Source organism: Cetorhinus maximus, chromosome 7 (assembly GCF_964194155.1).
Source record: "Cetorhinus maximus chromosome 7, sCetMax3.hap1.1, whole genome shotgun sequence".
Taxonomy (NCBI): Eukaryota; Metazoa; Chordata; class Chondrichthyes; order Lamniformes; family Cetorhinidae; genus Cetorhinus; species Cetorhinus maximus.
The window spans coordinates 57,517,991-57,531,150 of record NC_135885.1 but is presented as its reverse complement, the minus strand read 5'-3'; the positions used below and the strand labels follow the sequence as shown (position 1 = coordinate 57,531,150).

General features: G+C 41.8%; 1 protein-coding gene across 2 annotated transcripts in view; it reads left to right on the top strand.

Annotated features, from left to right (window-relative positions):
• The window catches only part of dync2h1 (dynein cytoplasmic 2 heavy chain 1), a 766,235-nt gene that overhangs the window by 100,552 nt on the left and 652,523 nt on the right, over positions 1-13,160 (top strand). For both annotated transcript variants that reach the window (XM_078545532.1, XM_078545531.1), the window contains exons 28-32: positions 1,925-2,057; positions 7,469-7,586; positions 8,713-8,825; positions 8,917-9,036; positions 11,406-11,556. In XM_078545532.1, coding sequence (XP_078401658.1) covers positions 1,925-2,057; positions 7,469-7,586; positions 8,713-8,825; positions 8,917-9,036; positions 11,406-11,556 — 635 coding nt within the window. The remainder of the gene's footprint in view (positions 1-1,924; positions 2,058-7,468; positions 7,587-8,712; positions 8,826-8,916; positions 9,037-11,405; positions 11,557-13,160) is intronic.

Genomic DNA, 13,160 nt, shown 5'->3' with positions numbered 1-13,160 from the left:
AACAAAAAAAACCTCAAAAATGCTAATGGAATGTTAACCTTTTATATCTAGAGAGTTAAAATATAAAAGGGGAGAAATTTTGCTGCACTCTGCAAAGCCCAGCTTAGACCTCATGTTGAGTTCTCCAGTGGAAATAGTCCCACTGTCTCAAATCTCTTTCCATGGCTATAGTTTCCAGGCATTAGCCTGGTCTACAATCTGTGCAAGCTCTAGTGCTTTAATTTCCTTTCTGGAATTCCACATCAGACTCAAACCCTGACCTAATCTATGTTTTGTATAAAATTATCATTACTTTTTAATTGTATACTCAATGGCCATCTCTAAAAAAGCCAAAATATTACCGGCTTTTGAGATAATTTGAACCTTGGTGCTCTTCAATGGTTTTCTACTAAGTGTATAAATGTAGCAACAAGGTTGATTGGAAATGAACCAAAGAATTTAGTATAGATGGATGGTGCTCAGATTGGAAAAGGTCTGAGGTGATGTACCCTGGGGTCAGTATAGGGTTAATTTTTGCTCTTGATGTGAATAAACGTTATGAACTGTGGATGACACAAAGATTGGCCGGGTGGTTAACAGTGAGGTTGAGTGTCTTGGGCTACAGGAAGATATAGATGGGATGATCAAATGGGCAGATAAGTGGCAGATGGAATTTACCCCTGAAAAGTGTGAGGTGATACACTTTTTGGAAGGAGTAATTTGACAAGGGAGTATTCAATGAACAACATGACACTTGGAAGTCCTGAGGAACAAAGGTCACCTTGGCGTGTGTGTCCACAGATCTCTGAAGGCGGAGGGGCATGTTGGTGGGGTGGTGAAAAAGGCATATGGGACACTTGCCTTTATCGATCGAGGCATAGATTACAAAAGTAGGGAGGTCATGTTGGAGTTGTATAGAACCTTGGTGAGGCCACAGCTGCAGTGCTGTGTGCAGTTCTGGTCGCCACATTATCGGAAGGATGTGATTGCGCTGGAGGGGGTGCAGAGGAGATTCACCAGGATGTTGCCTGGGATGAAACATTTAAGTAATGAAGGGAGGTTGGATAGACTTGGGTTGTTTTTGTTGGAGCAGTTGGATAGACTTGGGTTGTTTTTGTTGGAGCAGAGAAGACTGAGGGGCGACCTGATCGAGGTGTACAAGATTATGAGGGGCATGGACAGGGTGGATAGGGAGCAGCTGTTCCCTTAGTTGAAGGGTCAGTCACGAGGGGACACAAGTTCAAAGTGAGGGGTAGGAGGTTTGGGGGGATTTGAGGAAAAACTTTTTTACCCAGAGGGTGGTGATGGCCTGGAATGCGCTGCCTGGGAGGGGGGTGGAGGCGGGTTGCCTCACATCCTTTAAAAAGTACCTGGATGAGCACTTGGCACGTCATAACATTCAAGGCTATGGGCCAAGTGCTGGTAAATGGGATTAGGTAGGTAGGTCAGGTGCAGGCTCGATGGGTTGAAGGGCCTCTTCTGCACTGAGATTCTGTGATAATGAAGGCAATCTTGAAAGTTGCTGATGAGACAAAAGTAGGGGGTTTGCCAAGGAGGATTATAAGACTAAAGGGAGGCATAGATAAGTTGCTGCAATGGCTGAGGCAGGCACCATGAATCATTTAAGGGAAATAGGTTAAATATTTGAGACAGTGTAAAATATAGTGCCATGAAGAGAGTGCAGAACAGTGGGAAAGAATCAGCACCAATAAAGTGGATCGAAAGGCATGTGTTGTAAATTTCTGTAGTTTAGTATTGTATTCACTTTTCTAATTTTTGTATAATCTGGAAAATATGTCCCAACAGTGGCTTATGGATCAGAAAATAGTAAGCATTTCATATAGATGTGTTTACCTTAGTAATGAACAGTGTTAATATAAGGAAAGCTTGGCTAAGCATGGATAGTTAATACAATACTGGTTTAATATATTTTTATCTTCACCAGATCAATAATGGCAGATGTTCAAAGAGACAACAGAGTAACTTCACTCTGTATGCGAGCTGGCATCAGGCATTCGCTCATTACCATACTAGACCAGCTGCAAAGATGCCAGAAGTCACTCAATGAATTTCTGGAGGTAAGAGCCTGAAAAGATAAAGAAAATGTAGATCAGCATTGATTAACAGGGAACAAAACAATGAATTGAAATCTAACGTTCCGAATTTTTGAAAACATTTTTTTTAGTTATCTATGTGCTTGATCTGCAGAAACCCAATATCATGGGCTGAATCTTATCTATGTCGGGCAGGCTGGGTGGGAGTGGATGGGGGTGGGCGTGGAGCTGATTGCTGCCCACAATCTGATGTGCGCCGCCATTTTACGAGGGCAGGCTAATTAAGGCCCGGCCAGCATAATACACATTCCGTAGCACTTAGTGCTACCTGTGCGGGTGGGGGGAGGAGGGAGAGTCGGGGCCTGCACTCTTTTGCGCATGAGCACGAAAGAGCGCAGCAATCTCCGAGGCACGGAGTGGCCTCGGAGATTGAATAGACAATAACAGTTTTTAAAAATTCATGTAAAAAATGATTTAAACATGCCCCCTCATGTGACAGTGTCACATGAACTGGGGCATGTTTGTCAAGTTTACCAAACTTTTTTTTATTAATTTATAAAACCTTCAGGAAACCTCATCCTGCCCGTGGATGAGGTTTCCTGGAAAACGCGAAGGCCGCTTGGGCTCTTCGCCTGCCCACCAGGCCTCTGACAGTTTGGCAGGTGCAGGCTGAGGACACTACCCTGAAGAACTCCTGCGGTGATGTCGTGGAGCTCAGATGACTGACCTCCAACAACCACAACCAGCTTCCTTTGTGCTAGGTATGACTCCAACCAGCGGAGAGTTTTCCCCCTGATTCCCATTGACTCCAGTTTTGCTAAGGCACTCTTTCCTCACCTTGGGAGGTCAGCTCTTTTGTCCATGTTCGAATCAAGGCTTTTAAAAGGTCAGGAGCTGAGTGGCCCTGGCGGAACGCAAACTGGGCGTCAGTGAGCTGGTTATTGCTAAGCAAGTGCTGCTTGATAGCACTGTTGATGACCCCTTCCATTACTTTACTGATGATGGAGAGTAGACTGATGGGGCAGTAATTGGCCAGGTTGGATTTGTCCTGCTTTTTGTGTACAGGATGTACCTGGACAATTTTCCACATAGCCGGGTAGATGCCATTGTAGCTGTACTGGAACAGCATGGCTAGGGGTGCGGCAACTTCTGCTGCACAAGTCTTCAGTACCATTGCTGGAATATTGTCAGGGCCCATAGCCTTTGCAGTATCCAGTGCCTTCAGCCATTTCTTGCTATCACATGGAGTGAATCGAATTGGCTGAAGACCGGCATCTGTGATGCTGGGGACCTCTGGAAGTGACCGAGATGGATCATCCACCTGGCACTTCTGGCTGAAGATCGTAGCAAATGCTTCAGTCTTATCTTTTGCACTGATGTGCTGGGCTCCTCCATCATTGAGGATGGGGATATTTGTGGAGCCTCCTCCTCCAATGAGTTGTTTAATTGTCCCCCATCATTCACGACTGGATGTGGCAGGACAGCAGAGTTTAGATCTGATCCGTTGGTTGTAGGATTGCTTAGCTCTGTCTATCACTTGCTGCTTATGCTGTTTGGCATGCAAATAGTCCTGTGCTTTAGCTTCACTAGGTTGAACACTTCATTTTGTATGAATAAATATATTAAAAGGGAACTCAATTCATCCACCTACTGTGGCTACAAGGGCAGGTTAGAGGTTGGGAACTCTGCACTGAGCAACTCACCCCCTGACTCCCCAAAGCCTGTGCACTATCTACGAGGCAGAAGTCAAGAGTGTGATGGAATACCCCCTGCTTGCCTGGATGAGTCCAGCAACCCTCGAAGTCTGACAGCATCTAGGACAAAGCTGCCCGCTTGATTGTCACCCCAGTCACCGCCTTAAATGTTCACTTTCTCCACTGCCCATGCATAGTGGCAGCAGTGTGTACCATCTACAAGATGCACTGCAGCAACTCCCCAAGTGCCTTTGACAGCACCTTTCAAATCCATGACCGCTACCACCTAGAAGGACAAGGGCAGCAGGCACAAGGGAACAACACCACCTGCAAGTTCCCCACCAGGTCACATACCATCCTGACTTAGAACTATATCTCCACTCCTTCATTGTCACTGGATCAAAATGCTGGAATTCTCTTCCTGTCAGCACTGTGGGTCTACCTATACCACATGGATTGCTGCAGCTCAAGAAGGTGGCTCACCACTACCTTCTCAAGTGCTATTGGGGATGGGTAATAAATTCTGTCATTGCCAGTGACACTCACACCCCATGAACAAATAAATTTAAGATCCACATTGTAAGATTTGAGTTGCCAATTACCCAAAAAAGGGGGCCAAGCTCATAGGTGATTTTAAAGCAGTTTATTGAGTAGCAACGGTTTAAGTATGATATGTAAGCTGAATAGCAGGAAAGTGACAGATGAGTGGATTACTCTCCCGGAGGATAAGTAGACGCATGACAGACAGTGAGCGTTGATTTCTGTATCTGGTTGTGGTGGTCCCTTCTGCTCTGTCTCCTTGAGCTGATCAAAGTGTTATGCAGCTCTCTCCTGATCTTCTTCCATCCAAGGAAGACTGAAAAAATTCCCTCCTGAGTACCTGTTTATATACCTTATTTCTAGAGGCCGATGGGTAAACCATGTCAATCACAACCAAAAGCAAAAGTACCTGGAAAAACTCAGCAGGTCTGGCAGCATCTGTGGAGAGGAGCACAGTTAACGTTTCGAGTCTGAATGACACTTCAACAGAAGGGTCATTCGGACTCGAAACGTTAACTGTGCTCCTCTCCGCAGATGCTGCCAGACCTGCTGAGTTTTTTCCAGGTATTTTTGTTTTTGTTTTGGATTTCCAGCATCCGCAGTTTTTTGCTTTTATCTTCATGTCAATCACTTGTTCGATCCCATTTATCTAATCACTGAGGGCCAGGTACTCAAGTTAAATCCCTCCTCTGCCTGATGTTTTCTGATGGCTTATCGCTTGCTAGGACATCTTGTTTAATATTTACTCAGACAGTTGGTTTACATAGAGATAAAAACAAAAAACTACTGCAGATACTGGAAATCCAAAACAAAAACAGAATTACCTGGAGAAACTCAGCAGGTCTGGCAGCATCGGTGGAGAAGAAAAGAGTTGACGTTTCGAGTCCTCATGACCCTTCAGCAGAACTGAGTAAAGTTAGGAGAGGGGTGAAATGTAAGCTGGTTTAAGGTGGGGGGAGAGAAGTTGGTGGTGCGGGGGGGGTAGTGATAGGAGCAGATAATCAAAAGATGTCACAGACAAAGGAACAAAGACGTGTTAAAGGTGGTGATATTATCTAAGAGAATGTGCTAATTAAGAATGGATGGCAGGACACTCAAGGTACATCTCTAGTTGGGGTGGGGTGGAAAGACTGACAGTGCATTACAGATTTAAAAATAATGGAAATAGGTGGGAAAAGAAAAATCTATATAAATTATTGGAAAAAACAAAAGGGAGGGGGAAGAAACGGAAAGGGAGTGGGGATGGGGGAGGGAGTTCAAGATCTAAAGTTGTTGAATTCAATATTCAGCCTGGAAGGCTGTAAAGTGCCTAGTCGGAAGATGAGGTGCTGTTCCTCCAGTTTGCATCGGGCTTCACTGGAACAATGCAGCAAGCCAAGGACAGACATGTGGGCAAGAGAGCAGGGTGGAGTGTTAAAATGGGAAGCGACAGGGAGGTTTGGGTCTTTCTTACGGACAGACCGCAGGTTTTCTGCAAAGCGGTCGCCCAGTTTACGTTTGGTCTCTCCAATGTAGAGGAGACCGCATTGGGAGCAACAAATGCAGTAGACTAAGTTAAGGGAAATGCAAGTGAAATGCTGCTTCACTTGAAAGGAGTGTTTGGGCCCTTGGACGGTGAGGAGAGAGGAAGTGAAGGGGCAGGTGTTCAATCTTCTGCGTGGGCATGGGGAGGTGCCATAGGTGGGGGTTGAGGAGTAGGGGGTGATGGAGGAGTGGACCAGGGTGTCCCGGAGGGAACGATCCCTACGGAATGCCGTCAGGGGGGGTGAAGGGAAGATGTGTTTGGTGGTGGCATCATGCTGGAGTTGGCGGACAACCAGCATGATGCCACCACCAAACACATCTTCCCTTCACCGCTCCGGCGGCATTCCGTAGGGATCGTTCCCTCCGGGACACCCTGGTCCACTCCTCCATCACCCCCTGCTCCTCAACCCCCACCTATGGCACCTCCCCATGCCCACGCAGAAGATGCAACACCTGCCCCTTCACTTCCTCTCTCCTCACCATCCAAGGGCCCAAACACTCCTTTCAAGTGAAGCAGCATTTCACTTGCATTTCCCCTAACTTAGTCTACTGCATTCGTTGCTCCCAATGCGGTCTCCTCTACATTGGAGAGACCAAACGTAAACTGGGCGACCGCTTTGCAGAACACCTGCGGTCTGTCCGCAAGAAAGACCCAAACCTCCCTGTCGCTTGCCATTTTAACACTCCACCCTGCTCTCTTGCCCACATGTCTGTCCTTGGCTTGCTGCATTGTTCCAGTGAAGCCCAACGCAAACTGGAGGAACAGCACCTCATCTTCCGACTGGGCACTTTACAGCCTTCCGGGCTGAATATTGAATTCAACAACTTTAGATCTTGAACTCCCTCCCCCAATCCCACCCCCTTTCCGTTTCTTCCCTCTCCCTTATGTTTTTTACAATAATTTATATAGATTTTTCTTTTCCCACCTATTTCCATTATTTTTAAATCTGTAATGCCCTGTCAGTCTTTCCACCCCACCCTCACTAGAGCTGTACTTGAGTGTCCTGCTATCCATTCTTAATTAGCACATTCTCTTAGTTAATATCACCATCCTTAACATGTCTTTGTTCCTTTGTGACATCTTTTGATTATCTGCTCCTATCACTGCTGGTTATCCCTACTACCACCTCACACACCCCCAACTTCTCTCCCCCCGCCTTAAACCAGCTTATATTTCACCCCTCTCCTAACTTTACTCAGTTCTGCTGAAGGGTCATGAGGACTTGAAACGTCAACTCTTTTCTTCTCCACCGATGCTGCCAGACCTGCTGAGTTTTTCCAGGTAATTCTGTTTATGAGTTGGTTTACATAATGGTCATGAGATCCAAACTTGATCAGGTTTAGCACTGTTATTTTAGAGCCTGAGCTATAGTCATGTCCTTGGCTGAGATAACAAGCCTATGCTGTCCTGTTTTTGTCAGCCTGGCTACCTGATATAGGATTTTTCTTAGTAAGAGGAAGAGCTATTTCTATAATATTCAGTTATTTTTAAAAAGATTTTAAGGTTTTTAGAAAGCCCTTCTTTACAACATAAACCTGCATCACTTGATGGAGGTGAATTTGTATTCCCTTGTAGCCATGCATAAAAAGGATAATGGGTGGCTTTTTTGGGAAGAAATTCCAGCACCATTCTCTGCTAGATAGTTGGATTAATATCTTCAAAACTTCTCCATCCAGGAAAAACGGTCAGCATTCCCACGGTTCTATTTCATTGGTGATGATGATTTACTGGAAATCCTGGGACAGTCCAGCAATCCTTCTATCATTCAGACTCATCTCCGAAAGCTTTTTGCTGGTATGGCTTCATATCTGATTATGTTGACTCTTGAAACCTAATCTCATTACCTTTAAGCAGCCTCTCTTACAGTGCATTTGTCCTTTTGTGATCTTGTTTTGATTATCCTTTAATCAGTGATCTGTAAATATTTAATTTATGATAAATATCTAGTTCATAGTTCATGTTAATATTTTAGAGGTAATGTTTAGTTCTGGGAAGATTGAAGTTTAACTGTGTAGAAAATGGGATAAATGTAACTAAAGCAACTTGGAATCTATTGTATTGAAAGGTTGGGGCCATGTTGACTTCAGGGACTAAAAGCTAGAAAGTTCAGATCCTAAAACAGGAGGTGGGCTTACTTAGCTGGAGACATGATGTCTACATTGCTTGCAAAGAAATGAAGTACAGATTTTTTTTTTGTTTTGGGATTTAGAGCTAAATTAGTTCAAAAGTATTCAATGAACCCTGAAAGGCTACAGTGTCATGGAGATGGGTGAAGCTCAAGAAGGTGTGAAGTTTTGTTGGAGCCAGGCAAGCCAGAGCGAGGAGGGTGGGAGACTGAGCAGGACAGTTGGGGTGTGGGAGGGGAAACACGGGTGAGAAGACCTGGGGGGGTGCCTCTGATGGGCACAGGGGCCCTGTAAAAGAGGCAAAGCCCCCATGTTTGGCCACTAGCCCTACCAATGAAGCATCTTGTGATATCGTGATCTTGTAAAGTGATACAAATGTTTGGTGGAATTTTGAAAAATATTAAATGAAGAGCTGTGTAACCCAAGAAATTCTTAGAATAAGTGAAAATTGTTTTACAAAATAAATACAATGAAAAAGATTTTGTTAATCACAAAATGTTGTTGTGATTGAGAATGTTGTACTTCAGTGCAAGATAAAAATTTAACTGTTAATTGAAGATTTCAATAACATAAAGCTTTGTAATAATTACTATATATAAAAAAGCATTGTATGGGCAACAATTGGGAGAACTTGTGTTCCCCTACACTTGGTTACTGCACTATACTCTACCTGTGACCACCATTTATTCAAATATACAGAAAGTATTACCAATTTCATTTGCAAATTAAATAGTTTTCTCAATTTGGTAAATTCTGAAAATTTATTGTATTATTGATTTTGTGGTTATTTCCAGGTATTAACAGTGTGGACTTTGATGAAAATTTCCAACACATCATTGCAATGAAGTCTCTGGATGGTGAAGTTGTGCATTTAAAAAGCAAGATTTGTGTTACAGATGATGTTGAGGTGATAACATTTTTTCTGTACGAAGAATAATGCAAAATCTAATCAATCCTTATTGTTGTGAAGTCCACTAGCATTCTATTGTGTTTACCAGGTTTGGCTGAATAACTTGGCTGAAGTAATGAAAGAAACCCTGAAACACTTGTTGGTTGAGTGCATTGCTGCTTGGAAACAATCACAAGGTGCCATTGATCCATCACGTTTTCCATCACAGGTATTGCACATGTTTATTAATTCCCTAGTCTGCCTGTGTCATGAAATCTTTTTACAGTAAGAAAAGTATTATAAACTGATGACATATAAAAAAAATGGTGATAGTTTTACCAATTTCAGAAAAAATACTATTTTATAATTTTAAATTAAACTTGTTACATTGAAAGTTTGTGATATAAATTGATTGTAGTTTTCGCTATACTCTAACAAATAATTTCTCAGTAAACATAATATCCATTATTAATTATTTAGTTGGAACATCATTGTACAAATTCACACAAAGCTTAATATGAGTTAGCTTCAGCACCGCCGTTTGCCATTAGCACAAAAAACAAACCTAAAACTGATTTTGGGACCTCAATTATGAAAAAGTAGAGCTTTGCTGTCATGATCTGATATACTGCAAGCGGATTGATTAGATTACAGCTTCATAATTATTCCTCTAGATATGATTTGGGCTTTTACCCAAAAATTTTAACGTGATAATAGTTTCCATAAACCAAGTGTGTCTCATATGAGCTGAGTGTTAAGTATGGGGTAGCACAGCACAGGATCAGCAATTATTCTTTATTTTATAAATGAATGTCCAGAAACTACATGATATGTTCACCACATACTGTTTCTCAAAAAAGTGGAAAAAAGCATATGTTTAGGCTAAATTTGAGATTAATTCACATAAGAAAATTATATAGAAGCAGAAAAATACAACAAAGTACTGATGGTACAAATATATAGAAAACAATTAAAGTTTAGTTTACAATATATGAAAATAACTTACTCAATATATTTCACACACAATTAGACAATCTATAATACTTTTACCAGAAAACCAATATTTTATAGTCTAGCTAATGTACTGACTGCTTATGGGTGAAATGATTATTTCTGCCATTCACACAACTCTTAAATGCCAGTTTAGACTCTGTTGGAGCTGGCCTCATGATATTGAATATTAAAGATAAAAGGTCTCGAGATGTAGGTCAGCTAAATTCATGGGCACAAAGTTGGATCCTATGCATTGAGCCACAGATATTGATTTACGGTTCATGCAGGCCTCGTATATCTATTAATACCTTGGTCAAAAGCAATTAGATTAGCAATGAAGTGAAGCATTTGCTTCCTGGCCGACCTATAGATTGAAGAACCTATCTTTTTTCTTGCAGATTGCTGGGCTTTAAATTTCATTTTGTAGCTTAGTAAGGAAAGACCGTTTCCATCAACTCAAATTAGTCTTAAAACAGATTTAGCTTGAACATTTAAATTAATACATTTTAGAGGGGAAAAAAACAGAATTCTTCCAGAATTAACACACTGCTTTTATCACACTCTGTGTGAAGCTTAAATCTGAGTAGTTGTTATGACACGGCAGAAGATGTGTGCCAGGCGAGGGAAACTTGATCATGCAGTCACAACGGTTTTGCAATTTGTATTTTATTTCGAGATGTGTACCCTGAATTCAGTAGTAATAAGTCCACCAAGACTCAAGATTTTTTTCAGAGAACTAAATTAACATTTATTAACAAAAATGATTTCAAGCACATACATAGGCCTACAATTTACTACTATAATAACTCCTAATTAATCTGGCTCCCAGCTACACCCCCTGTTAAGGCAATGGTTAAAAAAAAAGATTTAAATAGATCCAGGTAAGTCAACACAATACCCTGGACAATGGAATTCAAATTGGCTTTTCCTAGCTTCGGTTTCTGTAGAGAGTAGTTTAATGCACAAAAAATGGAGGCTTTTCACATTTCAGGTAGATCTTACAATGCCTTCCTTGGCACATAGCTCCATTTCCTTTTATACATGTTTCTTCCTTTTAATACAAATTCCATTGTCCCCATATGCCTTTTCAAATTTACTTTTCTCATAATATAAATCATTGCATGGTGCTAATGTTATCAGTAACCTTTAGGGGAAAATAAACACACTGCTTGGCCTAGCTTCTCTGGTTAGGTGTAACATCCTACCATTTCTTTGACATTCATAACACCCCGATTTATCTAAAATGCAAATTCTCTTCACTTCACATTCTAAAACTTCAGCCATGATTAAGTATTGAGCATTTCAAACCTAGTTTCTTTTGTTGAGTCAAAGCCTCCAGACCAGCTGTCTCCATTTCAATTAAATCACACACACACACACACACACACGCGCGTGCACTATCCAAACCCCCTATTAACCTACTTTCACAATATTATGAGAATTATTATACTTTCGTGACAGTAATCTTACTTCCAAATTTGTTTTCATTTTGAAGCCTCATTGTATTTTGTGGTTAGGAATAGATGAAATCTGGATGTTTTGGATATTATTTATTTTTCTAATTTTTTTTTGCACTTAAATGTTTCATTACTTCTCTGTTCTCAGATCCTTTGTCTAGCTGAACAGATTCAATTTACTAAAGAAGTTGAAAATGCTATAAAAAAGCACAGCTTGCAACAGCTAGATGTAGAACTGATGGCAAAATTGGAAAGCTACACAAGTATAGACTCTTATATTGAGGAAACAGGGAATGCTGGTAAGGAACTACTGAATACTTGAACATAGCTTGTATTAACAGTTGTTAGTGACCATTTTTCTTTACAAATGGAAATGTAATGACTTATTCAACTTTTGATCATTACCGTAATAACTGGAGATTGATGAATTGAACATTATCAGTAATTCTACTTCAATGTAAAGCCCATGAAAGTTCACAATGTTCTGTTTTTATGTGACAGTTTACGCTTCCTTGTAATTAGTTCGTCCTTTGCAATCAGTGTTTTCACTGATGTTTGCTGTCGTTTTGTGGTCCAATTTGTTTAACTCCATGTAATGTTAAGAAATGGCTGGGTGCACTGGACACAGTAGAGGTAATGGGCCCTGACAACACACTGGCTGTCGTGCTGAATAGCTAGAGCATCAGAGTGAGTGGCTCTTAGAGTCCAGCTTTTTCGGTACAGCCAGTATAAGACTGTCATTTATTTGCTGAGGCATGGCCCATCTACCAAAACCAAGATCGATCAACCCTGTTCAAGTACCATCATAACAGTCTCCTCCCAATCACCAGTAAGTGATGGAAGGGGTGATTGACAAGTGCTGTCAAGCAGCAGCTATTAACCAATAACTTGCTAACCAATGCTTACTTGAACTCTGTCAAAATGAATTGACTGGAGATCCCATTACAGCCTTGATTTAGATATGGACAGAAGGGCTAAGTGTCAGAAAAGGTGAGAGTGGCTGCCCTCAATACACAGCAGCAATTGACCGAATAGGGCACTAAGGAGCTGTAGCAAAACTAGGTCAAAGGGTTCTGTTGAAGGGTCATGAGGACTCGGAACGTCAACTTTATTCTTCTCCGCCAATGCTGCCAGACCTGCTGAGTTTTTCCAGGTAATTCTGTTTTTGTCAAAGGGGTCAGTGGCTGGAATCATAAACGTACATGATGGTTATGGTTGTAGGAGGCCAATAGTCACAGTCTCAAATATCATTGGCTGAGCTCTTCAGGAAAGCGGTTTCATGAGTTTTTTCTTGTTATAGGATAAGGAGTGGAGCAGTTGTCTTGTAGATGTCAGTGTTTAGCTCAATTCACATTTGTCTGATAATTAAGTGGCCTACTGGAATGCCTGGATAACATCGAGGCTTTGGCAGTTGAGTGGCAAATAACATTTGTACCACATAAGTGCCTGGTAAGGCTAGCTTGAGCAAGAAAAAGCATTGTCGTTTCCCCCCCGCCCCCTCCATCAATAACTTTGGGGGGGGGGTCACCAATGACTTGAAGTGATTTTGGATCAGCTTTATCAGTCCTGTAGCTAGAAGAGCAGAGCAGAAGCTGGATACTGTCTGACAAGCTTGTCACCTCCTGACACTTTAAAGCCTACTCACCATCTACAAGACTCAAGTCAGGAATGTGATGGAATAGTCAATATATGCTCGGATGTGTGCAACCATGACAGCACACAATAGACTCTGCACCATCCAGGTGACAGCAGTTTGTTTGATTGGAGCCACTACCACAAGAATTAATCCACCAGTGGTGAACTGTGCCACAGTCTTTAAGAACTGCAAGATTTACTGCAGCAATTCACCAAGGTTACTTTGATACCACCTCTCCATTTATCAACATAGCTTCAACATCAGTGG